The sequence below is a fragment of the Nannospalax galili genome, unplaced genomic scaffold (genome assembly GCF_000622305.1).
Source record: "Nannospalax galili isolate Female #2095 unplaced genomic scaffold, S.galili_v1.0 scaffold47, whole genome shotgun sequence".
Classification (NCBI taxonomy): domain Eukaryota; kingdom Metazoa; phylum Chordata; class Mammalia; order Rodentia; family Spalacidae; genus Nannospalax; species Nannospalax galili.
The window spans coordinates 1079885-1104665 of NW_008357641.1; the positions used below are offsets into that span (position 1 = coordinate 1079885).

The 24781-nt window shown below is 54.0% G+C and overlaps 3 protein-coding genes across 10 annotated transcripts in view; 2 read left to right on the forward strand and 1 right to left on the reverse strand.

Annotated features, from left to right (window-relative positions):
- Positions 1-1184: 1184 nt before the first annotated feature.
- On the forward strand, positions 1185-7098 carry Podnl1 (podocan like 1). Of its 3 annotated transcripts, XM_029557373.1 has the most exons (10): positions 1185-1320; positions 1492-1716; positions 2531-2624; positions 2924-2988; positions 3106-3215; positions 3683-3839; positions 4268-4383; positions 5002-5659; positions 6520-6668; positions 6745-7098. In XM_029557373.1, exons 1-10 carry the CDS (start codon positions 1204-1206, stop codon positions 6884-6886), a joined length of 1833 nt encoding a protein of 610 aa, XP_029413233.1. In that variant the 5' UTR covers positions 1185-1203; the 3' UTR covers positions 6887-7098. The 3 variants fall into 3 exon arrangements, with proteins under 3 accessions (XP_029413233.1, XP_029413235.1, XP_029413234.1); XM_029557375.1 differs by lacking the exon at positions 6520-6668; XM_029557374.1 differs by lacking the exons at positions 2531-2624; positions 2924-2988.
- A 407-nt stretch (positions 7099-7505) lies between these two features.
- Positions 7506-23650, reverse strand: Cc2d1a (coiled-coil and C2 domain containing 1A). 6 transcript variants are annotated; one of them, XM_008855426.3, is made up of 29 exons: positions 23278-23650; positions 21384-21519; positions 19126-19238; positions 18973-19035; positions 18595-18729; positions 18272-18497; positions 16911-17035; positions 16556-16628; positions 16388-16459; positions 16166-16296; positions 16024-16096; positions 14958-15091; positions 14330-14441; positions 14076-14248; positions 12535-12657; positions 12164-12222; positions 11970-12086; positions 10943-11016; positions 10793-10851; positions 10644-10695; positions 9956-10055; positions 9786-9876; positions 9493-9630; positions 9341-9402; positions 8603-8666; positions 8388-8514; positions 8145-8221; positions 8017-8064; positions 7506-7940 (listed from the first exon to the last, which is right to left on the reverse strand). In XM_008855426.3, exons 1-29 carry the CDS (start codon positions 23344-23346, stop codon positions 7920-7922), a joined length of 2847 nt encoding a protein of 948 aa, XP_008853648.1. In that variant the 5' UTR covers positions 23347-23650; the 3' UTR covers positions 7506-7919. The 6 variants fall into 6 exon arrangements, with proteins under 6 accessions (XP_008853648.1, XP_029413224.1, XP_029413223.1 ...); XM_029557364.1 differs by having other exon boundaries at positions 9341-9405; positions 21384-21491; positions 23384-23649; XM_029557363.1 differs by having other exon boundaries at positions 9341-9405; positions 18595-18663; positions 23278-23649.
- A 71-nt stretch (positions 23651-23721) lies between these two features.
- The window catches only part of CUNH19orf57 (chromosome unknown C19orf57 homolog), a 28594-nt gene continuing 27534 nt past the window's right edge, over positions 23722-24781 (forward strand). Inside the window, exons 1-2 of the mRNA XM_029557366.1 lie at positions 23722-23859; positions 24440-24489. Coding sequence (XP_029413226.1) covers positions 24459-24489 — 31 coding nt within the window. The 5' untranslated portion in view covers positions 23722-23859; positions 24440-24458. The remainder of the gene's footprint in view (positions 23860-24439; positions 24490-24781) is intronic.

The window sequence follows — 24781 nt, forward strand, 5'->3', positions numbered from 1 at the left end:
ATCTCAGAGATCGCCTGCCTCTGCCTCCCAAGTGCTGGGATCAAAGGCATGCGCCACCATGCCCAGCCTTTCCTTTTCTTTAAAGCATGCGCGCGTGCACACACACACAGACACACACAACTCTCAGAGTCCAGAACAGGGTACACACACATACACACACTCTCAGAGTCCAGAGTCCAGAAGAGGGTACACACACAGAAGAGGGTACACACACATTCTCTCTCTCTCTCTCTCTCTCTCTCTCTCTCTCTCTCTCTCTCTCTCTCTCTCGTCCAGAAGACTCTCCAGAAGAGAGTCTCAGGAGTCCAGTCCTGGAGCTGGAGTTACAGGCAGTTGTAAGCCATCCAGTGTGGGTGCTGGGAACTGAACTCATGTCCTCTGGAAGAGCAGCAAGCGCTCTTAACAGCTGCGTCATCTCTGCAGCCCACTTGTTTCCTCAGATGGCCCTTTGAGGAAGAAGGTCTTTTTTCATCTATTTGACATGTAGTTTTGAGACAGGGTCTTATGTAGCCCAGGCTGACCTCAACTCATCCTCCTGCCTCAGCCTCACTAGGCCTGGGATTGCAGGCCTGGGCCACACACAACCCCCTCTGGCTGCATTAATGTTCATGATGAGGAGGGAAGACAGCCATGACCAGTTACAAAGATGGAAACTGAGGCACAGAAGAGGCAGCAGAATCTAGGTTCAAACAGGCAGTCTTGCACCCAATTCTCAGGCACAGCCACTAGGCTGGTGCCTCCCATTATATAATTTCCTTCCAAACAACTCTGACCATTTGGGGAGTGGGCTGTGGCCACCAGTGAGGGGTATAAGGAGGGGCCCAGTGGTCCTCTTCCAGTCTCCAGGCTGATAGGCTGAGCCCATGCCTCCCCATCTGGTTGGCTTCATCTCCTTGGGGATCCTCTGATACCTCCCCCTACTCCTGCCTGTGGCTGGCCCAAATACCAGACAGAGCGAATCTCAGTTTTTCCTCAAACATTCCTGATCCCTGTGGCTCAGTACAGGCTGGCTGAGGTTATACAAGTGGAACTGGGGTGGTTGGAATGGAGGGTGTGAACCCACGAATGGGCTGGCTGAGCCTCATCACTTCATCCAGTGCCTGCCTGACCTCTTTAGGGCGGAGAAGAGGGTAGCCAACCCCTTTGCCCCTGGAGGAACTGAGCGTGTGTGTGTGTGTGTGTGTGTGTGTGTGTGTGTGTCCAATGCCGAGAGATGGAGGGCCACTGCCGTCACAGCAGAAACTCCAAGAGGTGACAGCTAGTTGCAAGAGGAAGTCCTGGCCTACTGCTTGGGCAAGAGGCAGAGCTGGGCCGGCTATGGTAAGGTCTGGCTAAGGTGGGCAGGGAGGGTCTGAGGGTTGGGCTTGTCTGTCACCTGCCCAGCTGTGATCGCTGGCTAGTCAGTCAAGCCTGTCCCATAGGAAGGGATGCTGTCGTTGCCATGGTAACCCCCACAGGGCTGGGCAGCACTGACCCCTCTCTCCACCCCAGTGGCTGGGGGTACTGCAGCTGCTGTTGCTGTTGCTGGTGGATCCACCCACCACCAGCACGGAGGACCCCGCCTTTCCCCACCTGGGCGACAGCTCACAGCCCCCACCACGGGCCTGTCCCTGGCGCTGCTCCTGTCCCCGTGCTGACACTGTGGACTGCGCTGGCCTGGACCTGAAAGTGTTCCCAGACAACATTACCAAGGCCGTTAGGCACCTCTCCTTACAGGTGGGGTCTGGAGGTCCCAAACACAGGGGCCTTGCTTGGGTCCAAGTGTGGGGGGGTCCACCTGCCTGAGGCAAATTTGCCTTGCTTTGGGTCTGTCCAGGCCAGGTTAAGACAAGGGTAAGACATTGGTGTTTTAAAAAAGCTAAGAGTTTGGGATCAGCTTCTTATCTGCTGTGGGGTTGTTTGGGTGGAGGAGTTCCTGGCAATGTGGGATGTTGGGGGTCATCATCTTGACAATTAGGGGAGTATTGGGGGCTGACAGTGGGGTGATGGGGTGTTGGGGCTGAGATTAAAGCCTGGTGTGATGGTACATGCATGTGATCCTAGCACTTTGGAAGCTGAGGCAGAAAGGAGGATTAACACAAGTTTGAGGTCAGCCTGGGCTGCATAGTGAGGCCCCGTCTCAAAAAAAGGGGGAGAAGAATAGATAGATAGATGATAGATAGATAGATGATAGATAGACAGATAGATAGATAGATAGACAGATAGATAGATAGACAGATAGATGTTCTAAAGAGGTGTTAGAGCCCAGGTTCAAAACCTGTAAAAACAAAAATGAAAACAAAACAGCAGCCTGTGGGATTATAGTTGATAGTGGGCCCAGTGCCCTGTAGGGTTCAGGTTTCAAGGTTGTTTGGGGTCAGGGTAATATGTGTTGGGGACTGGGATGTTTTTCTTTTTGTGGGGAAGTACTGGGGATGAAGCCAGGGACTCATGGGTGCCAGGCCAAAGTTCTCCCACTGAGCTACACCCTCAACTCAGATCATAAGTTGAGGGTGTAAGGTCAGGCTGTGGTCCCTACCCCACCCTGCAGAACAACCAACTACAGGAACTCCCCTACAACAAGCTGTCCCGCCTCAGCGGCTTGCAAACCCTGGACCTACACAGCAACCTCATCTCCTCAGAGGGTGAGGGCTCAGGCAGGGGTGGGAGCATGCCCCAGGCTCTTTCCAGATCCCCTGCTTGCCGGCTGTGGGCAGCTCTGTGGTGTCTCCACAACTGCCCTTTGCTGAGCACGGTGGAATTTTGAGGGCTGGGAGTTTGGTGGTTGTGGATTTTGAGTGAGGACAGGATGTGGGGGACCTGGAATGCCTGGAAGCTTCTGCTAGTCCCCAGTCTTCGGAATGGGGCAGCTAGAAACACAAACCTGCAACCTTCAGGCCTGGAGTCTCCTCACCCACTACCCCCTGCGTCCCCCACCCCCCAGGCCTGCCCGATGAGGCCTTTGAGTCCCTCACCCAGCTAGAGCACTTCTATGTGGCCCACAACAAGGTGAGCCCACAGCCCAGAGAGGGCGGATAGCCTGACCTGGGTCACCCAGCACTCGGGACCTGGGTACATGGGGGAGGCAGGAGATGGCACTAGAACCAGATGCTGTTACTCACACAGCTCACAGTGGCCCCCCAGTTCCTGCCACGCTCCCTGCGAGTTGCTGACCTGGCTGCCAATGAAGTAGTGGAGGTCTTCCCGCTCACCTTTGCAGAAAAACCCCTGCTCAGGTAGCTGTAGCTCTGTCCCCATCCTGCAATCCCAAGATCCTGCCCAAGAGGTCAGAGGGACTCAGGCCTCTGCTCAGGGAAGGTCTGGGGGGGGTTCAGCTTTGTTCTGGGGGTCCTGGAGTATGGCTCTATGCTAGGGCTTAGAGGGGGCTCAGCTCTGTTTTGGGGGAGTTCTAGGGGTTAGTTCTGAAATGGGGATATGGTCCTGAACTAGGGATTAGAGAGGTGAGATGGGGCCCCATCTACTGTGTCAAAACTTTAGACTGGGGCAGATGTGGCATTCCTGCACTGGCGTACAGTCAAGGGTGAGAGCCCCTGTGCAAGAGCTCCAGGCAGCCCTAGATGGAGTTGGGGGGCCAATAGCTGGGGATGGCAGTGGATGTGTGGGCTAATAGGGTATGGGCATGGTGGGTGTGAGTGGGTTGGCAGGGGATGAGGGCTGGTGGCTGGAGCCTGAACCCCCTCAGGTCTGTGTACCTCCACAACAACCAATTAAGCAACACTGGCCTGCCACCAAACACCTTTCGAGGCTCGGAGGCCATCACCACCCTGAGTCTCTCCAGCAACCAACTTAGCCGCCTGCCACCCGGTCTGCCAGCGTCCCTGGAGCAGCTTCACCTGCAGGTACCCCGCCCGACACACACCTGCCTGGGCCCAGGCTCACACACAGTTCTCATGCACAGGTGAGAACCTGTGGCTTGTGGGACTCTTCTACCTGCTCCCTTCCTGTACTTTCTAAGCTGCTCTGCAGAATTCCAGATGCTGAAAAAAACTTAAAAAAAAAAAAATCTAGCCTGGTGTGGTGGCGCACACCTATAATCCCAGCACTTGGGAGGCGGAGGCAGGCAGATCTCTGTGAGTTTGAGGCCAGCCTGGTCTACATAGCCAGTTCCAGACCAGCTGGGGCTATAGTCCCTGTCAAAAACAAAAACAAACATTCGCTGCCTTGCATAGCAAGGCAAGCCCTCACTCCCTTACTCAAAAGCTCAAGAACTTTCTGTGTCTCCCCAGTGTCCTCCATCACAGACAATCTCATTCACTTCTTTCTCCAGGACAATCTTATCTCCAAAGTGCCCAGAGGAGCATTAAGCCGCCAGACTCAACTTCGTGAGCTGTACCTCCAGCATAACCAATTAACCGACAGTGGCCTGGATGTGACCACCTTCAGGTGTGCCCACTGCAGTCTGGTCCTTCCTTTGTGTGACTCCTAACTCAAGGCCTCATTTAGCGAGTGCCTATTGCATTGCCCAGCTCCCCTGGCTACCATACTAGCCACATGTTCATCCTTGTCCCATACTACTCATATTGAGGTTCCACTACCTGACAGTTCTTGTTTTTGTGGTGGAGAGAGGGAACCTAGAGCCTTGCATATGCTAGGAAACAAGTCTACCACCAAGCCAGCAGGAGCTCTACCTCTGAGCCACACCCCCAGCCACTCTCTGGGGAATTCTAGGCAGGTGCTCCACTGCTTAACTTCCCCAACCCCAGCTGTTCACTAGGAGATTCTAGGCAGGAGTTCTAGCACTGAGCCAGGTCCCAGCGCTTGATTTTTGAAACAGAGCCTGAGTATATGTAGTCCAGGCTGACATGGAAATCATGATTCTCTTAGCTCAGCCTCATGAGTGCTGGGATCCCAGATGGGCGCCTGAGCCGGTTCCTTGTTGCCATATGCATTTCTGCCTATCTCTGCCTCTATCAGGCCCGGGATCATTTCCCTGCATTTCGGGTAAGATCTACGGGGTCCCTTTCTTGAGACGACCAGTCCATCACCCCTCTCTCCCACCAGCAAGCTGCACAGCCTGGAGTACCTGGACCTGTCTCACAACCTGCTGGCTACCGTGCCTGCAGGCCTGCCCCGGACCCTGGCTGTACTGCACCTGGGTCGCAACTGCATCCGGCAGGTGGATGCAGCGCGGTTGCGGGTGGCAAGGGGCCTGCGCTACCTGCTATTGCAGCACAACGAGTTGGGGGCCTCGGGGCTGCCAGCAGGGGCGCTGCAGCCGTTGCGGAGCCTGCACACGCTGCACCTCTATGGCAACAGGCTGCAGCGCGTCCCGCCCACGATGCCCCGGCGCCTGCGGGCCCTGATAATGCCGCACAACCGCGTGGCAGCACTGGGTGCCCGTGATCTGGCCTCTACGCGGGGCCTGGTGGAGCTCAACCTGGCCTACAACCACCTGGCCAGCGCGCGCGTCCATCCGCGGGCCTTCCGCCGCTTACGCACCCTGCGCAGCCTCGACCTGGCTGGCAACCAGCTGAGCCGGCTGCCCGCAGGCCTGCCTACCAGTCTGCACGAACTGCGGCTGCAGCACAACCACTTGAGGGCCCTGGAGCCTGAGATGCTGGCTGGTCTGGATCAGCTGCGGGAGCTCAGCCTGGCGCACAACCAGCTCCGCGTCGGCGACATAGGGCCTGGCACCTGGCACGAGCTGCAGGCACTGCAGGTCAGGGGTTAGCTACAATGGCCGTTAGGGAGGGTCCCAGTGACCATCTCCACTCCACCACCGTAGGGCCAACTCCTCCCGGGCTCTAAGGTCCTAGAATGCTACTGAGCCCCATGTGGGCAGCCCAAGCTAAGACAGACTGGCATACACTTCCTGGTGGAAGACCTGACTTCTGGGGGCTTCAGAGAACTCCCCATCCCACCCAGGGTGACTGTGAGCACTAGGGACTGGCAACAACACAGATGGGCCTAGGACAAAGTTCCTGTCCCTCAAGAACATCCAGTTTAGAGGAAAAACCATCTAGGACAGCCACAGGGAAGTGATAAAAGTAATAGGAGATGAGAGGCAGAGCTGGGCATAGTGGTGATGGCACTCAGCCCCCCAGCTGAGGCAGGACTGTTGAGCTGGAAGCCTTGCAGGGGCTACAGAAAGGGAGAGAGGAGGGGAGGAGGAGGAAGAGGGGAAGAGAGAGAGAGGGAGAAAAAGGAAGGGAAAGAGGGATGGGAGGGAGGGAGGGAGGGAAAGGAGGAAGAAGCAAAGAGAAAACCAAGGATGTGGGTGAGGACAGTAAGGAGGTACCATCTTCACATTCTGTGATTTGTTGAGTTAGGTAGAGACCAGGTCTGCCTGTACATACCCTCCACCCCTCAACAGGTAGAAAAGACCCTGACCCGGGGACTCAAGTGAAGGGCTGTCTACCAAGTGAAAGAATTTGGCAACCATAAAGGGGAGGAGGGGGGAGCAAAGTGGCTGAGCTGTCATGGAAGAGGCCAGAGCCCTGGGAAGGAGAGGAGCTAGAAGCTGCTGAGCTGACAGGCCCAGCCCCTGGGGCTGCCATGATGCTGTCTGCCCACTGTCAGGTGCTGGACCTAAGCCACAATGAGCTATCATTTGTGCCCCCTGACCTGCCCGAGGCCCTGGAAGAGCTACACCTGCAGGGTAACCGCATCAGTCACGTGGGCTCGGAGGCCTTCGTCAGCACACCCCATTTGCGTGCCCTCTTTCTCAGGTGAGGGATAGGGGAGGGTCTGGATGGTGACAGCTGCTCTTCTGCCTCACTGATCTCACATCCAGCCTCTGCACAGGACCAACAGGCTCCATATGACAAGCATCTCGGCTGAGGCCTTCCTGGGGCTGGTGCACCTACGCATGGTAGACACTGCAGATAACCCAGAACAGGTCCTAGTCCAGCTGCCACCCACAGCCCCACTTCAGCCACGAGGCTAGCTATGGCCCTGATCTGAGCTCCAATGGACTGTGGACTAAGGAAGCTTTCAGCTATAGCCTGGGGCCCTCGGAAGCTGGGCCTGCTGTGCCACCTTCTTGAAGGCTCAAGGAAGGGACTGAATTAGGAAGCATGATGGCCTGAAAATTCTAGGGACACAGATACTCCCTGTCCCTCCAACACAGATGGAGATGGAAAAATAAAGTGGCCTCCTTTCCACGCTCACATGGAACCCAGGGTCTTCTGTGGGCTATACCCTATCCCCTCCATGCACCCAAATGAAGAGCCATCTCTGTTCAAATCCAAGTGGGGAAACTAGGATACTAAGATCTAGGATACTAAGTCATGCAATTTGGTACCATGGCCAGTGGCAGATGGAGCTAGACATGGAAGGCCTGAGACACATGGGCCACCAAATAGCAGCCTACAGTGATCAGCCTTACTGTGGAAGTCACCTACTGAAGAGGCAGGGTGACAGGCACACAACCTCTCAGAATAGTGCAGTGTGCAAGTCACACACACACCCTTCTGATGCAGAGTACTGGCCTGTCCTCATCCCCCTCAGGACTGGGGCTGGGTGGGGAGGCCCAGCCTGGCCACTGAGAGCTGGACCAAGAAACATAAAGACAGAGCTGAGCCAGGTGTGGCCTTGGCTGTTTATTTTGTATTGGCCCTGGGGCCTAGCTAGGTCAGCATAGCCCCTGGGGAGCCAGCAGGGCTTGCCAACTAGAGGCATCTTTGGGGTGTGGGAGGGCTCTGGGGTTAAGGCTGGGGAGGGGCAGGAAGTAAAGTGCTTGAAGGGGTCCTTGTGGCTTGTGTCCCAGCTACCCTCCCTGCTCCAGATGGCCCTGGATGTGCAAACAGGACTCTCCAGGCCCCAACCAGCCAGGCCCAGTTGAGGGGTACAGTCCCAATGCTCCTGCCAGGGGTCTGGAGCTGGGCTGACGCCTAGATAGGGTGAGTCCAGAACCAACTGTCCGTTGATTGTCTGCTTGTCTGACTGGTGGCCCCAAAGCTCTGTGTGTCTTGATGGGCTCACCTGCGGAGTCGCTGCAGCTAGAGGAGAGACTGAGGGTCAGGGAATTACCACTACTGCATGCACCACCCCCACCCAGCCTCTGTAGCCACTTGCCTCGCTCTCCACCAGGTTCCGCCGATACAGTGCTTCCTTCGCTGCCTCCTGGGGAAACGGGTGATTAATCCACAGTGAGGCCTGCCCCACCTCACACACCCGATAACCACCCCACAAGCCCAGCTCACCCTGCTGCCATCATAGCCCAGGCGTCTGGCGGCCTCTGTATAGAAGTGCAGCTGGCGTTCCAGATGGGCTGCATATTCTAAGGGTGGTAGCAGGGTCAGGGCCAGGCCATCAAGGCCAGGCTGCTGTTAGTAACCACTCTTTCACTGTCTCTTGGGATTTCTAGCCCTTCCCTAGTTCCTCCCCCCTGCACATGGGTCTCTCCCCACCAGATACACCCTCTCCCCAGTAACCTTGGCCCTTACCCCTTCGGAGGCCAGCACCCCCCTGCTCCAGCTGTGCCCTCTGCCATTGGCTGCGCTGTACCACATCCTGGTACTGCTGGGCCACCTCTGGGGGCACAGGTCGCCGTGCCTGCCTCAGGGCCAGGATCTGGAGGGTAGAGGGGGTTGTGAGCTGACCTGGCTCTCTCAAACCAACCTAGTCCCACCGTATGGAGCCCAGTGAGACAAGCACTCACCCTCCGCTCCAGTCGCTCTTGGTCAAAGGCCAGCACACTGAGGCTGTGCAGGGGCCGTGAGGATCTACAGGGTAAGGAAGGGGATGAGGGGCTGCAGGGATCCTCACTCAACTTACTGTGCCCATTTAAAAGACAGGGAGGTGATCCCCAGTACTGCTAGGTCTGTGGGGGTAAGGCCTGCACTCAGGGCACTGTGACAACTACAGGACAGGAATGCTCCCTGGAAGAAGTAGTGGGGACCCAAAGGAACCAGTCAGGCAGAGAAGTAGGGTGCAAGGGTGGGCTAGGGGACCTCACAGCCTCAAGAAGCCCAGAGGTCAGGGAAAAGTAGACTTGGTGCTAGGGCATGCCCGTCATCCCAGCGTGTGAAGCTGAGATAGGAGAATCATGAGTTTGAGACCTGCTTGGGCTACACAGTGAGATTATCTGAGAAAGGGGAGGGGGAATGATGGATGAAGATGGGGAGACAGGGAGGAGAGTGCGAGAGAGGAAAAGTAGACATGTCCATGAACCAACAGGAAGGACAGAGTGAAGAAAGAGGAGCCTAGATAAGTTGATAATTTTCAGATCACAAAAGGTCTTAAAGCTTGATAGCTGAGGTTTTTAAACCAAATCCCCCATGAGAAGGGATGGCAGGAATGGTTTTGAAGCTGGATAAGGACATGGTCCTGATGGAAACCATAAAAGGGGCTGAGGGATGAAGAGGATTTACTGTAGCATGGCCCGGCCCAGACCTACCTGTTACCTGGCTCCCTCGAAGGGGCAGGCACAGGAGGCACCTTCCCTTTGGGCCCAGTGACCTGCTTTAAAGCAGAGAGCCAGTCCTGTGAGTACTGGGTTCCCTGACCCCAGTCCCCATCCCAGGCATGGACAATGGGCAGGGGACTCACTGTGGGTACAGCTGCTGGTAGGGAGTCAATGACCAGCCACCTCTCAGTTGTGGTCTCCAACTGCTGGGCTGTCAGAGGCTCCCGGATCCGGACCATTACCTCAAGACGGCCCCCCGTGGGTCTGCGACCATCCAGGACCTAGAGAGGGAGTGAGAAGGGGGCATTGTAGGCAAGAGGCAACAATTCCCAACATAGGCACCCGTGGAAACGTCAGGGACACCAATGGCCACAGTAGACCGGGATGCTGGGTATATATGGGCCAAGCATACAGTGAATGGAAGCTCGCCTCTCACCTCGAGGATCTCATGGACTTCGCATGCTGTCTCCAGTGTGTCCAGTTTCAACTGGGCTGTGCCCAGCACGCGGTCAGTCTTAAACAGCCCCCTGTATGTACGGCAGTATGATGGTTGGTAGGCAGCTCCACTCCCCAGGAGCCTGCCTGGTGCTGGTGACCCTTGCTCACCCCTTATGGACCACTTCAAACTTGATGCCCTTGGTCTGGATGGCCCTTCGAAAGCCACGGTGGCTGCGGTTGATGCAGAGTTTGAACTGCTCCTTGAATTCTATACAAGGAAGGAAGGAGGCAAGATAGGAGGCTGGGTGTATGGGTTCAGACACTGGCCTTTTATTTGTGTGCATATATGCGTGTGCATGTTGGGTATATATAATATGTGTGTATGTCCATGTTTGTGTGTGCAGGTGCGTACGCACATGTGCACATGCATACAGAGGTCACAGAACCACCTCAGGTGTCAGTCCTCGCCTCCAACCTTGTTTGAGACAAGGTCTTGTTCTGTGCTGCTGCACACTCTTGGTTAAATGGACTATAAGCCCCCAAGACTCTCTTGTCCTCCACCCTCCATCTCAGGGTAGGAATGCTGGGATCACATATACATGCTGCCATGCCCAGCTTTAAGGGGGACCTAGGGATTTGAACTCAAATCCTTATGCTTGCACAGGAAGTACTTCACCCACTGAGCTATCCCCCAGACTTTTATTTTATCTTTGAGGGTGCTGAGGATGAAGCCCAGGGTTTGTGCATGCTAGGCTATACCACTGAGATGCACCCCCTCTCCCACCACCTCTGATCCTGTTTTTAGGTTTTCTGCTACAGAGGGCAAGGTGAGGCCAGGACACCTGTCTTGGCTCACCAGGGGAATCTGTGTTTTTGATCACGCTGGTCTTGTCTTTCTGAGCTTCTTCCTATGTTGGAGAACAGGCAGCAACAGTCAGCGCTCAGGGCTGACCTGGACTCCTGCCTGCCCTGCCTCCTCCTCTGGCCCAGGCAGCTCCCACCTACCACATTGGGATAAGGGAAGTCAAACCGGATGAAGACATCCAGGTCACTGGGAGACAGCCCTGTGAGCAGATAAGGATGAGAGCTGGGTAGGGGGGTAGTGGTAGGGGGCTGGGGGTAGAGGGTTAGGGGTACATCTGGGCTGCTGCTCACCTGTGGGTGTGGGCAGGTTGACACCCTTTACAATAAACAGGAGCATGTCATTGCTGCTCAGGTCCGGAAAGATCCTTCCAGTAGGCAGAAAGAGAGGCAGGCACTTCAGTCCTATGCCTGCAGCCTCTAATTTCTTCAGTGGGGCAGGGAACCCTCCAGACTGGGGGTGTCTGGGCTCAGGGTATAGAATCAGACTGACCCCTGCCTAAGTCCTATGTTCTCTGCATGGTATGAATATTTATTTGTTACCTATTTTTAATTTTTATATTTATTCATTTACTTATTTTATGCATGTGTGTATGCACATGCATGTATGACATAGCATATATGTGGAGGACAGAGGACAACTTTTGGGAGTCAATTCTCTCCTTCCAACATGTGAGACCAGAGATTGAACTCAGGTTATAAGGCTTGGTGGCACGCACCTTTACCTGCTCACCCACCTTACTGGACCTCATTTGATAGTTTTATTTGAACATCTACTATACATCTGGCAGTGTCTTAGCTGTTCCTTCTACTTAATATTCTCTGACTCCTACTAAGTACCAGCCAGGCACTAGCTGCTGGAGGAAAGTTCTTTCTTTTCCTTCCTTCCTTTCTTTCTTTGAGATAGAGTCTCCATTCATGTAGCCCAGGCTGGCCTCAAACTCACTTATGTAGCCAAAAAGGGCTAGCCTTGAATTTCTGGTTCTCCTGTCTCTACCTCCTGAGGGCTGGGATTAAATGCATGTTCTACATCTGGTTTATGAGGTGCTGGAGATGGAATCCAGGGCCTCATGCATACACTCTACCAACTAAGCTATATCCCTATCCCCTTCCTTTCATTTCATAATTATTTTTTTAGTATCCCCAAAGTATCAGTTAGTGCTTTAGCCACTATGGCACCAGAGGGCTACCCCAGGGCCTTTGTGTATCTGTTTTCCCACCATCTACCCAAACCTTGCCCAGAGGCCAGTCCTGTAGCAGCTTTTCAGGCAGTACTGAGCCCTCCCAAGAGGTGTCCCAGCCAGGGGGCTCTGGGCCCTACTTGATGACACTGAAGGTCCTCTGCTCAAAGCGGGCAGTGGGTGTGGGCAGACCCCGGGTAAAGGCTTGCTTCAGGGTATCCATACTCCGCTTACAGTCCTCTGCCAGCTTCTCAAACCTTCAAGAGAGTGTGCTGCTCAGAGTCCTGGCCAGTGCTGTACTCATGGTGCAGGCACTGGTGGGCAGAGAACTTACTTGCTGGTTTCAGCGATGTTTCCCAGGTGGGTGAACTGGGAGGAGTGGCTCAGACACATCTGCAGGGGAAATTAATGAGGATGGTGCGGAGAACCAGGGGGGTGTTGTTGGAAGGCCAGGATGGTGAGGGGCCAGGATAGGGGTTAGGAGGCCTTGATGGAAGTGGGGAGGCTGGGATGGGGGCCAGGATGGGGGTTGTGGAATGAGGGTTGTTGTGAGGCCAGGATGGAGGGAAGAATAGTGGTTGGGAAGCTGGGTTGGAGGGACAGGCTAGGGGCTGGGAGGCTGGAATTGGGGCGGGGGGGGCAGGATAGAGGTTGGGAGGACAGGATGGGAGTAGAGGAGCTTGGAGAGGAACAGTGAGGCCTCACATCATGCTGTTGTCTCAGGAGTTTGGTGAGTTCGCCATAGCGCCTTGCAGTCTCCTGAGATAGGCCCACCCCAGGCCGCTGCACCAGTACAAAATCATCCTTGTTGACTGGGGCAGGTGGCACCTGTGGAGGATGAGGCTAGGGAGCTCAGGCCTGTTGGCTGGCTAGCAGCAACCACCTGGGGCTCTGGTATCTTCCCTGCCCACCGCTTTGTCTCCTGTCCCTGGCCTTTCCTCTCAGTCCCTCCACAGTCTGACATAATGAAACCAGCTTTTGTGCATTCAAGGCACTGTGTGGCCCTGGATATGTGCAGGTCCTGCTTTGGGGCGGGGGACTATGGATATAGCAGCGACTAGAGACAACCAGACATAGTGGCACATGCCTGTAATCCCAGCATTCAAGAGGCTGATGTAGGAGGACTGAGTTTGAGACCAGCCTGGGCTACATAGAGTGTTCAAGGCTTGCCTATGGTAAATAGTGCAACTCTATCTAAAAAAAAAAAAGAGACTAAGAGCCAAACAGGCATCTGAGGGCAGGGAGAGCATTCTGGTGAGAATGGGATGGGCAAACGCCCTAAGGCTAGAGTATGGCTGGTGTCAGAGGACAAAGGAGAGGGAGAGGGGATGACACAGACCATTAAGACCTTGTGAGTCACAGTAAAGGACTAAGAGCCAAACAGGCATCTGGGGGCAGGGAGAGCATTCTGGTGAGAATGGGATGGGCAAACGCCCTGAGGCTAGAGTATGGCTGGTGTCAGAGGACAAAGGAGAGGGAGAGGGGATGACACAGACCATTAAGACCTTGTGAGTCACAGTAAAGCCCTGGATTGACCTGTGTGCCTCTAGTCTCCCCAGCTAGAATGTGTGCCCCACAAAAGTGAGGATATGTCTGTTTTGATCAACATCATGTTCCCAGCGCTCAGTGTGTGCTCCTCACAGATGTTCTGTGATGGATGTTGCTGTCCCATCATATAAGGCCCTGGACAGATCCTGTATGAGTCTCTCTGAGGCAGGAGTCACTGTCCTCATGTCTCAAGACAAAAATGATGCTAAGTGAAGTCAATGGGGATGCCTGAAGTGGCAGAATCCATTCATTGTCTCTAGGTGTTGGAGCCTCTTCCATAGTAAAGACACACAGCATGCCAGCAAGAAACTACAAGTCCCTGACTCCTTTGCAGCTAGGTGTGGCCATGTGACTAGTTCTGGCCAATAGAAGACAAGTAAAAGTGATGTAATTTCCTTTCAGAGAAACCACTCTGCCCTTTTCTCTCCATCCCTTCCATGGGTAGGAGGCAGGGTTCACTTGGGTCATATGAATCTGTGTAGGACCCTAGAAAGGGACAAAGGTAAAAAAGGAAGGAGCCTGGCCCTCACGGGAATCCTGTTGTAGAGACCGGCCTGTCCTGAGTGCAGGAAATAGTCTTTTTTCAGTTGCTGTCTTGAGAGGGCTATTTGTCACAGCAGCTTAGCCTGGATGCTAACCAATATACTCCAGGTCACATGGGTAATAAGGGGCAGTCTGCCTGGGTCTGGAGGGCTCACCTTGGTAATGTCCACAGGCAGCCCATTTCGTGAGGCCTCCAGCATGGGCTCTAGCCCCTTGGCCTGGCGCAGGTGCATCTTGGCGCCCTCCACATCATTCTTTTGCTTGGCATGCAGCGCAGCCTGCAGGAGCTGTTTCTTACGGCCCTCCAGGAAGGCCAGCTGTTGTTGGGCTAGGGGTGAAGAGGTTTCAGTGGGAGCTGCACAGCCCATGGGATCAGCCCAGCAGACAGCCTATGTGGGTGGGTACTTACCCCTGGTAGATGTACCCTTGGGGGCTGCTTTGCCTGCTGAGACTGGTCCTGATGTGGAAGCCCTGGAAGGAGGGGCCTTTGGCTGGGTTGTGGGGGCTGTGGAGCTGTTTTGCTGCATAGGGACAGAGAGAAGTCAGGGTGTTCCCAGGGCCCATGATGACTCCCTCCCTGTGGTCAGGACCTAACACCAAAGACCTATCTCTGTATCCTTTGCAAGGTCTCATGTAAAGGGTCATAAATTCAAAAATAATAGAATATGGCTAGGCATGGTGGTGCATGCCTTTAATCCCAGCACTCTGGAGGCAGAGACAGAGCTCTGTGAGATTGAGGCCAGCCTGATCTACATAGTGAGTTCCAGGCCAGCTGGGGATACAAGGAGACCCTATCTCAAAAAGACCAAAAAAAAAAAAAAATCCTTAAATTTACAGACAAGGATCCCAAAGGATCCCCCAGTGACCACCCATCAAAGAAGCTTCTTTTTCTTTTTGAGACAGGGTCTCCCTGTAGCCCCATCTGTCCTGGAACTCACTATGTAGACCAGGCTGGCCTTGAACTCAGAGATCTGCATGTCTCTGCCTCTGGAGTGCTGGGACTACAGGCGTGCATTACCATGCCCGGCCCCTCGTACCTTCTTAAGTGTCTCATCCTCGTCCTCCTCTGAGCCTTCATCCTGGTTGGCCAGCTTCATGGCAGCTTCTAGGACGCCCACCAGGCTCTGCTGGGTGGGCTCTGCAGTCTCCAGGCCCTGGATGGGGGGGAAGCCTGGGCGGGAGGGTGACCTGGTCAGAGTGCCCTCCCCCTATTGTGGGGGAGACATCAATCCCTCCTCCCACTAGAGTCTCAGATCTTTGATTTTGTTGATTTTCTGGGATAGGGTCTCATTATATAGCCCAGGTTAGCCTTGAACTTGTGATCCACCTGCCTCAGCCTCCTGAGTTAGTTATGATTACAGGTATGGGACCAGCCAGCTTTATTGTTTTTTGCAGACTGAAGATGGAACCTGGAGCTTTATGCATACTAGGTCAGTGCTCTACTACTGATCTGTATCCTCCCTTCCCCAGGCCACTCTCTTCCTCACTGGACTTCTAGGTTTTGGCTAGATTACAACAGACTCTGAGAAGAAGTGGGCCTGAAACTGCTCCCAGATGTGAACGAGAACTGCTCCCATAAGGGACATGTGGTCAGCTTTGAGAACCTAGAGATTTCTACCTCACTGAAGGCTAGTAGGAGGTTTAGGAAGATTCTGGAAAGCCAAAGCCCTGATTTGGCAGGAGTGAATGAAGCAAAATAGAGACAGAGACAGTCTGAGGGTAGAAAAGGCTCTCCAAAACTACCACCTAATTAAATGCTTGCCATTTTCCTGATATAAATATTCTATCACTACTGACTTCACTTGGGTTGTTGAAGAGGCTTGTGAAATTCCTGAATGTGTCAGGCTACAGGCTGCATGAGTAGGTCCATTAGGAGGAACAGTACCAGCAAAGGCCCAGAGGCAGAGAGGGGTGGGGGCCTATCTCTGTTGGAGCCTACTTGGGAGTGGTGCCTACCTAACATGGGGTCTACCTGGGGGTGGAGTCTTCCTGACCTGGAGTCTACCTAGGGGTGAAGGCTACCTGGCATGGGGTCTACCTGGAAGTAGAGCCTGCTTGGCATGAGGTCTACCTGGGTGGGGTCTACCCAGGGGTATAGCCTACCTGGGGGTACTGGCAGGTCTGCCACATCCATAGCTCGGCCTGCCTTGTGAGCTCGGATGGCGTCTTGGTATTGCTGCAGGGCACAGAGGTGTTAGGGGACCTGAGAGAGGTCCTCAGGGCGCCCGCCTGGCCCCCTGCACACCTTGACAATGCGCTCATGCATGCGCGCCTTCCGTTGGTCGCCCTTGGCCTTGGCTTGGTCTGCAGCTATGTGGTACCGCTCCATCCGCTGCTCCAGTGCCTCCAGCAGGCTCCGTGGGGGTGGGGGAACCTCTGGGTCAGAAGGGGTGAGGTGCAGGTTAAGGGTCTAGGTAAGTGGGCCACTGACCCAGCCTGCTGACCCCAGAGGGTCCTAGTAGCCTACCTGGTGTGATGGGGGCTGAGACAGGAGTTGGAGGCAGAGCTGCTGGCAACGGGGGCTCTGAAGACAGATGGTCTGGGGACAGAGAGACCCAGTCCAGTGATGACCTCTGGCAGCACCAGGGAGGACTTGGCAGACAAACAGGGAGGGGCACAGGATGGGGGTCCTTACCAGGTGGAGGGGGCACGTGGGACAGGTCCACTGGCTCCCCTCGGCTCAGGGCCTCCAAGACAGCATCAAAACTCTGAGAAGGAAGATAGATGAGGGGGAGGCCGCAGCTGGGCAAGACCCCAAGGGGTGCCATATACCTGCTCTACAGCACAGGGTTGCCCCACCCTGAGGTGACCTTCTGCATGGTCTAGCAACACTGATGCCCTGTGCACAGAGGATATCTACTGAGGTTCTAAGAGTCTAACAGCTGACTAGAGCGAGGGACCGAGGAGGCAAGCCAGGATTCACATGAGGCCTTTCTGACTCAGCGCTGGAAGCACTCTGCCTCCAGCCCTGTCTAGGGGTCTGGACATACCTTGGCCACACGAAAGTGTCTCGCAGCTGTAGCAGTGTCACCCTGCTGCTTAGCCTGGAGGGCAGCCAGCTTGTATTCACGCTGGCGGCTCTGCAACTGGGCCAGGGGGCCAGGGCTGCAGGGGCCTAGAGAGACAAATAACACAGGAAGCCTAGGCCAGGTTCACCATACAAGCCATGTCCATTTGATTCTCACAACCAAGATGGTTCTGGGCCCATTTTACAGATAGGACCTAGAGGCTCACAGAGGACATACTTGCAGGGGGTGTTAAGAAAATCTGACCCCAGGTCTGGAAGCTCTAAGTCATTGGAGTTTTGTCCCCAGGAGAATTTTGGAAAACCTTAGGAAGCCTTTTTAAGTTGGCATCTCAGTTTTCATCTTAAATTTAAAATGTTGCCAAGGTTGCCACTCAGTGCCTTAACAACTATAAGCATTTTTAAAAGATTGCTAGTAAGCCAACCTGTTCTCTTTATGGTTTCTGGGGATTTGGGTACTAGGGAACCCAGGGCCCCAACATGCTAGGTGACTGCTTGACCACTGAGCCACCCCTCTGGTCCCAAAAAGAGCCTTTCTAGTCAGATGGTTCATCAAGTAATGTGCCTGCCATCCAGTCTGATGATCTGAGTTTGATCTCTGAGACCCATATGTTAGAAGGGAAGCGCCAACTCCTGAGGACTCTCCTCTGATCTTACATGAATGCTGTGGCACATCATGACCTCCATAACATGTAGATAAATGTAAAGAAACAGTGATTGGAAGCTCATCAGTATTTACTCCTTTTTTTTTTTTTAATTGTCGCAAAATAATAAGACTTACTGCCTTAATCATTTTTTTCATTTTCTCTTTAAAAATTTTTTTTTTGTTTTTTTGAGGCAGGATCTCCCTGTAGCCCCAGCTGTCCTGGAACTCATTATGTAGACCAGGCTGGCCTTGAACTCACAGAGATCTGCCTACCTCTGCCTCCCGAGTGCTGGGACTGAAGGTGTACGCCACCACGCCCGGCCATCTCTGTAAAATTTTTAAAATTTGGGGTTGGAGAGATGGCTCAGAGCACTGGATGTGCAGAGGACCAGGGTTCGGTTCCCAGCACCCACCTGGTGGCTAACTATAAAATTCCAGGGCATCTGATGCCTTCTGACCTCCATTGGCAATGCATAACATGGGTGCACTTACATACAAATTTTTTTTTTTAATTAACTACTGTTTTGTTAGTATATGTGTACATGATGTATGTGTGTTTATGTGCCATAGCATGCATGTGGTGGTCAGACAACTTTGTAAAGTTGGTTCTCTCTTTCAACCTTTACATGGGTTCCAGAGACTGAACTCAGCCTGAGTAACAAGCCTGTCCTGCCACCTACCTGAGGGCAGTTGACGCTTGGTGGAGGTTTGTGGGATGGCAGATGGGGCCTCCAAGGTGACCCTAGGCTCTGGGACTGGCAGGTTCATAGGTGCCAGCTGGGGGGATGGAGGAGTGGGGTGGCTGGGTGTGGCTGCTGGTCCTTTTCCCAAGGCCACAGGTGGAGGGATGTCCCCTTCATCAATGGTGTTGCCCTTCTGAGCAGAGGCCAGCAAGTTTTCCAGTGTCTGGGACAGGATGTGAGGATGGGTTCAGGAGGAGGCAGGAGGTGGGTGCTCTTAGGGGTCTATGTGGGATCCCAGCGCCTTGTCTTTGCCTGCTCACCTTGAGCCCTCGGTCATAGCGCCGCATCTTGGCACCATCCCCAGCTTGCCTGGCGCTTTCCACTGCAGCCTGATACAGGATGAGCCTCTCCTGCAATGTGGCCTCCACCCCGGGGTTGGGGCCCATAGGCTTTGGCTATGGGAGGGCCGGGGGCTCAGTGTGGGTAGTGTCCCCGTTCAGGCCACCCTGGCCAGCCCTCCTCCCATGAACACACACTATACCTAGACCAATCTTCTGCACCCCTAGTGAGGCAGACATCAGTCTCTAGAAGGAATTGGGTGTAGCAGGTCCCCACCTGAGGTCACATGCTGATAGGGGGAATGGTGAGCCTTAAACTCCAGGCTGTGTGTGTGTGTGTGTGTCTTATGGGAGGTGTACCTGAGTCACAGGCAGCGTGGTCTCCATAGCCTTTGGTTCTCCAAGGACCTCATTTAGTTCTGCCTGCAGGGATGCAAGGCCAGAGTAGGATATGGGGGTGCTGGACAGGGCAGTGGGAGGATACACTGCTGCCTGTCCTAGCCCAGTGCTCACCAGCAGGTCCTCATCAGTCTCTACGTCATCCTCGTCCGTCCCCTCTTCATCCTCATCCGGGTCTCTCATGCAGAGCCGGGCCATCTTCTCAATAGCCTCCATCGGCAGGGGACCTGGCAGCAAGGAGAGGCCGGGTAGAGTAGGATCCCCTCAGAGTACTTGGCCTCTCATCCCCACACTCAAAGCCCTAAAGAACAGCACAGCCAGCAACAGGACAGCAGATCTCCCTTCCTGTCCACTGTGGCACCCTGTCTTTGAGCCCTTCCAGGCTGGTGCCACCAACACCAACCTCCCAGCACTCATCTCTTCCCTCTCTAGGTTCAATTTGAGGGCCAGCCGTGCTGAGTTCAAACCTCAGCTCTGTAATTTTCTCACTGTGTGACCCTGGGCAAGTTACTTCACCTCTCTTGGCTTCAGCTTCGCCATCTGTTAGGATAGGGACCACTTAACAGCTCCTCTCAGGTAGGGTATGGAGACTATAGGTACATTAAATTCTTAGAGCAGCAACAACATACCGTCATCCCTGCCTCATCCTCAGACTAACACCTGTCTCAAGACCCCCAGGAGAGGTCTGAAACTGAAGATAGTTGCAAGCCCTGCACCACATGCAGCATACCTTCCTCCCATGGCTTGTGCCCTGGTACCTTCTTTGCATCCCAAGTCTTGCACTTGGGGCCAATTAAGCAAAATGAAGACCACTAGAATAGAAGCCCTGTGATTCTCAGACAGCTGATCAGATAACAACACAACCAAGAGATTACTATCAGGAGTATGGTGTATACAGTGTGGATACACTGGACAGGAGAGACGTCACTAGACTGGATCATGTCATCCTACTACTCACAACTTCATGCAATTTAGTTTAGTCACAATTCACTTCTGGAATTTTTCATTAATACCGCCACACTGGTAAGTGAAATTACAGAAAGCAAAACCACAGATCCAAGGGGCCATTTGGTGGTGTCTTGCTGGCATGGTTCTTGTTTACAGAAGACATGTTCATAAGCGACTGACTTGGTGACTACTGAAAAGTACAGCTAAGGCTCCAGTGGGCCTCTGGTCACTACTTTTATTTTTAATTTATTACTTTATTCTATTTTATTTTATTTTTTTGGTCTTTTTGAGACCCTGTTTCAAAAAGACCAAAAGAAATTAGAAAAAAAACATTTATTCTTGTGTGTGTGTGTGTGTGTGTGTGTGTGTGTGTGTGTGTGTGTACCACAGCCCATTTATGGAGGTCAAAGGATAATTTAGTTCTTGAACCCAACTCAGGTCATCACACTTGGCAGCAAGTGCCTTTACCCTCTGAGCCACCTCACATGCAGGCGTCTCAGACTCCTCACCATGCTTTGGGTGTCCATAAATGACCACAAACAGGGTTAGTACTAGTTTGGGGATGACAAGTAAGTTTACCAACTAGCCAATTCATAAATGAGAACCACACAAATGATGAGGGCTGGCTGTGCTAGGTACAATGTTTAAAGGCTTTGTTTGGCCTCTGGGCTCCAACTCCACTCAATTATTGCAGGGTCCTTGGCCTCCTGCCATCTACCACAGAGCCTTTGCACCTACTGAGACTCCTCCTGGAAGTGCTGCCCAGTCATTACTCAGTTCTCCCCCTCGTGGGCGCTTCCTTTGGAATCCTACCCCAAATCATGTCAGTCATGGCATGGCTCTGTACGTCCCCACCCCAGCCTTGATCATGGAATGGCAGGTTTCAGATCAGGACTGATTATAACATTTATTTATTTATTAGCTGTGTTGTAGCAGAACTTTATCCATGGATACTGGCTCTGTTTGAGACAGGGTCTCTCTATAGCCCCAGCTATCCTGGAACTTACTATATAGACCAGGCTGGCCTTGAACTCACAGAGATCCGCCTACTTCTGCCTCCCAAGTGCTGGGACTACAGGCGTGCGCCACTACGCCCAGCTTATAACATGTATTTACTGTCACATGGCCCTTAGGAAGTGCTGTACAAACTTGGGAAAATTAACTCCTGTGACGTAAGCACAACTATTATTCCTGTTTTGTATATGGGAAAGGCAAGGCCAATAGGCAAGCTGATGAGGAAGTGGCAGAGCTGTGCTTCAAACCTCCAGGCTGTATTCTGTTGATCCCTCACTGTCACCCAGACCCTAAGCTCCAGGAAGGCCAGGGACGTTTCTGTCATCTTTGCCCCCCGCCCAGTGCCTGGCTCCCAGCATAGCCCACTAAGGGAGATCTAAAAATGTTCATGAATGTGTTCAGCATCTCACCTTTGCCTTTGAGCTTCTCCAGGGCCTGGGGCTGACCCCCCACCAAGGCCAGGAACTCAGCTTCCAGCTCCTCATCATTTACCCCATCCTCGGGGATCATCAGGCCGTCTGGAGAGAAGTCAACCAGCAAACCAAGCTGTGGGAATAGCCAGGGTCCAGTTAGACCATGGATATACCACTCAGCCACAGATGGCCAAGATCCACCCAGAGAGTCCCAAGGAAGGTAGGAACCAAAGTCTCTAAGAGCAAGCTGTTTCCCTGGGGAGGCCAGGAGGCTGAAACAGATACAGCATGCATGCAAAAATGTCCTGGCCCTTTGACACAGATCAAAAGAGGCACAGAGCAGATGAAAAGATCCAGCTCCCTCATCCAAGTCTGCGGCTCTAATGGGCTGCTGTTGGACAGGTTCACTGGGAACACAGGCCCCACACCCTGCCCAGAGCAAAGCCACTTAGCACACCTGGACTCTTTTGCCCAGCATCTTCTACAAACAGTGTGCAGGAAGGCTAGAGTAATGGAGAGCAATTAGAAGCCTGCCAGGGGCTGAGGGTGTGGCTCAGCTATTGGGAGACTGCCTAGAATCCCCCAATGAGGAGTTGGGGGTGTGACTCAATAGTAGAGCACCCACTTAGAATCCCCCAGTGAAGGGCTGGGGGTGTGGCTCAGAAGTCAAACACCTGCCTAGAATCCCCCAATGAGGGGCTAAAGGTGTGGCTCAGAGATAGAGCCCCTGCCTAGAATCCTCCAGTTAAGGGCTGGGGGTGTGGCTCAGAGACAGAGCCCCTGCCTAGAATCCCCCAGTGAGGGGCTGGGGGTCCTGTGTACCATCTCCAACAATGCAAGGAAAATAAAAACCCTGATAATGATGTCTAAGTTATAAATGGGTCTTTTCTGTAGACATATCCTCCTGCTTTGGTTAATGACCAATCAGAATGTGATATGATGATGAGTTACATGAAATTGCCTTTTTTTTTTTTTTTTTCCTTTTTTGGGAGTTTTGAGACAGGGTCTCCCTGAAGTCCCAGCTGGCCTGGAACTCACATGAGATTGCCTTTTCAAAAGTCTAAATTGGCCCAAATATTAGCAATTATACATGGCTCTACCTCCTGGGAATAATAAGTACTATGTTCTATCATTTTCCATAAACACTCTCAATAGATCTTCACAACTGTCTGGTGAAACAATGGCTCTTTGAGGCCTCTATTCCACAGATGGGTAAACTGAGGCTCAGAGCTGCAAATCCATGTATCCAAGGTACCAAGGCCAGGATCTGTGGTCAGATAGATTCATACCTAAGCACTGAGGTAAGCTCTGGGTTTCCTCTCACCAAGCAGGGACAAATCAAACCCCACAGCGTCTGGGGCTGGGAGGACGGGGCCAGGCTACAGCCCTATGGGCTTTACGGGTACAGCTCTGGATTGGTACTTAGGTTCATTCATAGGTTGTCATTCCTATGACCTTGGTCAGATATCCTCAGTGGCCTTATCTGTAAAATGAAAGCAAAGTGTAGCCTAGCCTGGCTGCTGCAAAGGTTTGAAGAGCCAGTCTGATAGCTGCCCCTCCCAGGCTGGAGCTACAGCAGCAACAGGTGTCCCCAGAAACCAGGGAGGGGAGTCAGATGCTGCGAGGCCGAGGTCAGTATGCTGCACAGGAGGGAGCCAGTCTCACCTGCGGGGCCGGGGGGGGGGGGAGCTGGCTGGCTGGGGGCAGGGAGCGAGTGGCGGGCGGGGGGGCGGCTCGCCCCTTGGGGGCCCTGGGTGGGGGGTACCAAGGTTCACCTGGGGGTGTAGATCAGGCTTCCATGGAGTTGGGGCCCTCCTACGAGCGTAAGAAGAGACGTGGAAGGATCACACACACACACGCACACACACCCCGCCGTGGGCCGCACACTCACCTGACGGGCGGTGGCGGCACCCCGGCCAGGGGGTGCCGGGGGTGCCGGGGGTCCCTTCCTCTTGTGCATCGTTCAGGCTCGACGCCCGGACCTCCAGCCCCGGCACCTTGGCCTTGCCCTGCCTCCTCCGGAAAGGCCAATCCCCGCGCACGCGCTGTTCCAGAGCCCTGCGTTCCTCCTTGGCGTCCCGCGCCCGTCGATCCCGCGCCCTCGCTTCCCAGGTTGTAGCCGACCTACTTCCGCCTTAGCCTTCGGGAGCCGCCGCACCGGAGCGCGGGCATTGGATTCTGGAGGACCGCGTAACGAAACTACAACTCCCGATAGTCAGTGCGTGGGCCCCGGCCGCGCCTGCGCTTAGAATGGAGCTGCTGGACCTGCAGGGAGCGGCGCTGAGAGGAGGCGGAGCATGCGCGGGCGCGGGAGGCGTGGTTCTGGTGCTGCGGGTGCGTGGGGCGGGACCTCGCGGGGCGCGGGAAAAAGGCAGAGCAAGCTCACGTAGCCGCACCTCAGTGAGGCTCGAAGCCCGGCTTCTCTTCAGCGTGGCGGCTAGTCAACGCGGCGGCCTGTTGTGCCTGGCTTTTGGTGCGTGTGGTCCTCGTCACGGGTCACTGTGGGGCAGGTCGCGGGGACGCAGGTTCACTGTGCCCAAGCCAGAGGACCCCGCAGACGCTGGCCGTGCCACGTGGCTCTCGGGACAGCTGATATGCGCTTTTTCTTAAAATGTTAGGCGAGTGATTTAGGCAACTTGTGCCTGCCAAGAACAGGGCGGCTTCCACCCCTGCCGTGGCCTGGGGTTGGTTTGGGCTTGCCTAGGCCTCATAGAGGTCATCGCGGGGTGACTCCTGCCCGACGAAGACCCCTGGATCTTCCCGCTAAAGCCCTTTGTGACCTCTCAAAGCCCCCGAGTACCCCACACCTCAGATTCCCCAGTGTCAGGGTGTCAGGTTGGTTCCAACTTAGGGTCCAGAGCTGGGATCCTTCTCTGTAGCACAACAGAGTGAATTCCTACCTGGCTGTGGCCCAAAGTGGCTGGGACCAGGAGTCCCACCTGCGTCCTACTGGGACGGGGAGGGTGGAGGAGGGGAAGCCGCTGCCCTCTGCCCAGAGCATTTAGGTATACATGGACATGGAGTGCAGGTGACAACCCAGAGTTTGTTTTTAGATTTCTCAAGAAGGAAAAAATGAGTAAGAGGAAGAAACAGCGGAACTCAGGTATTTGGTTTATTCACATTGGCTTTTTAATCTTTATTTATTTGGTTGGACGTGGTGGCAGCACGCTTAATCCCAGCATTCAGGAGGTGGAGGCAGGTGGATCTCTCTGAGATCTAAGCCAGCCTGGTCCACATAGTTCCAGACCAGCTGGGACTTCAAGGAGACCTTGTCTCAAAAAAACAGGGAAAAAAAGCCCACCACAAACAAAAATACAAATACAAAGGAAGAGAAGTAAGAAAGAAGCCATCGGAATGGCTCAGTTGGTGAAGGCTCTCGATGCAAGGCCTGACAG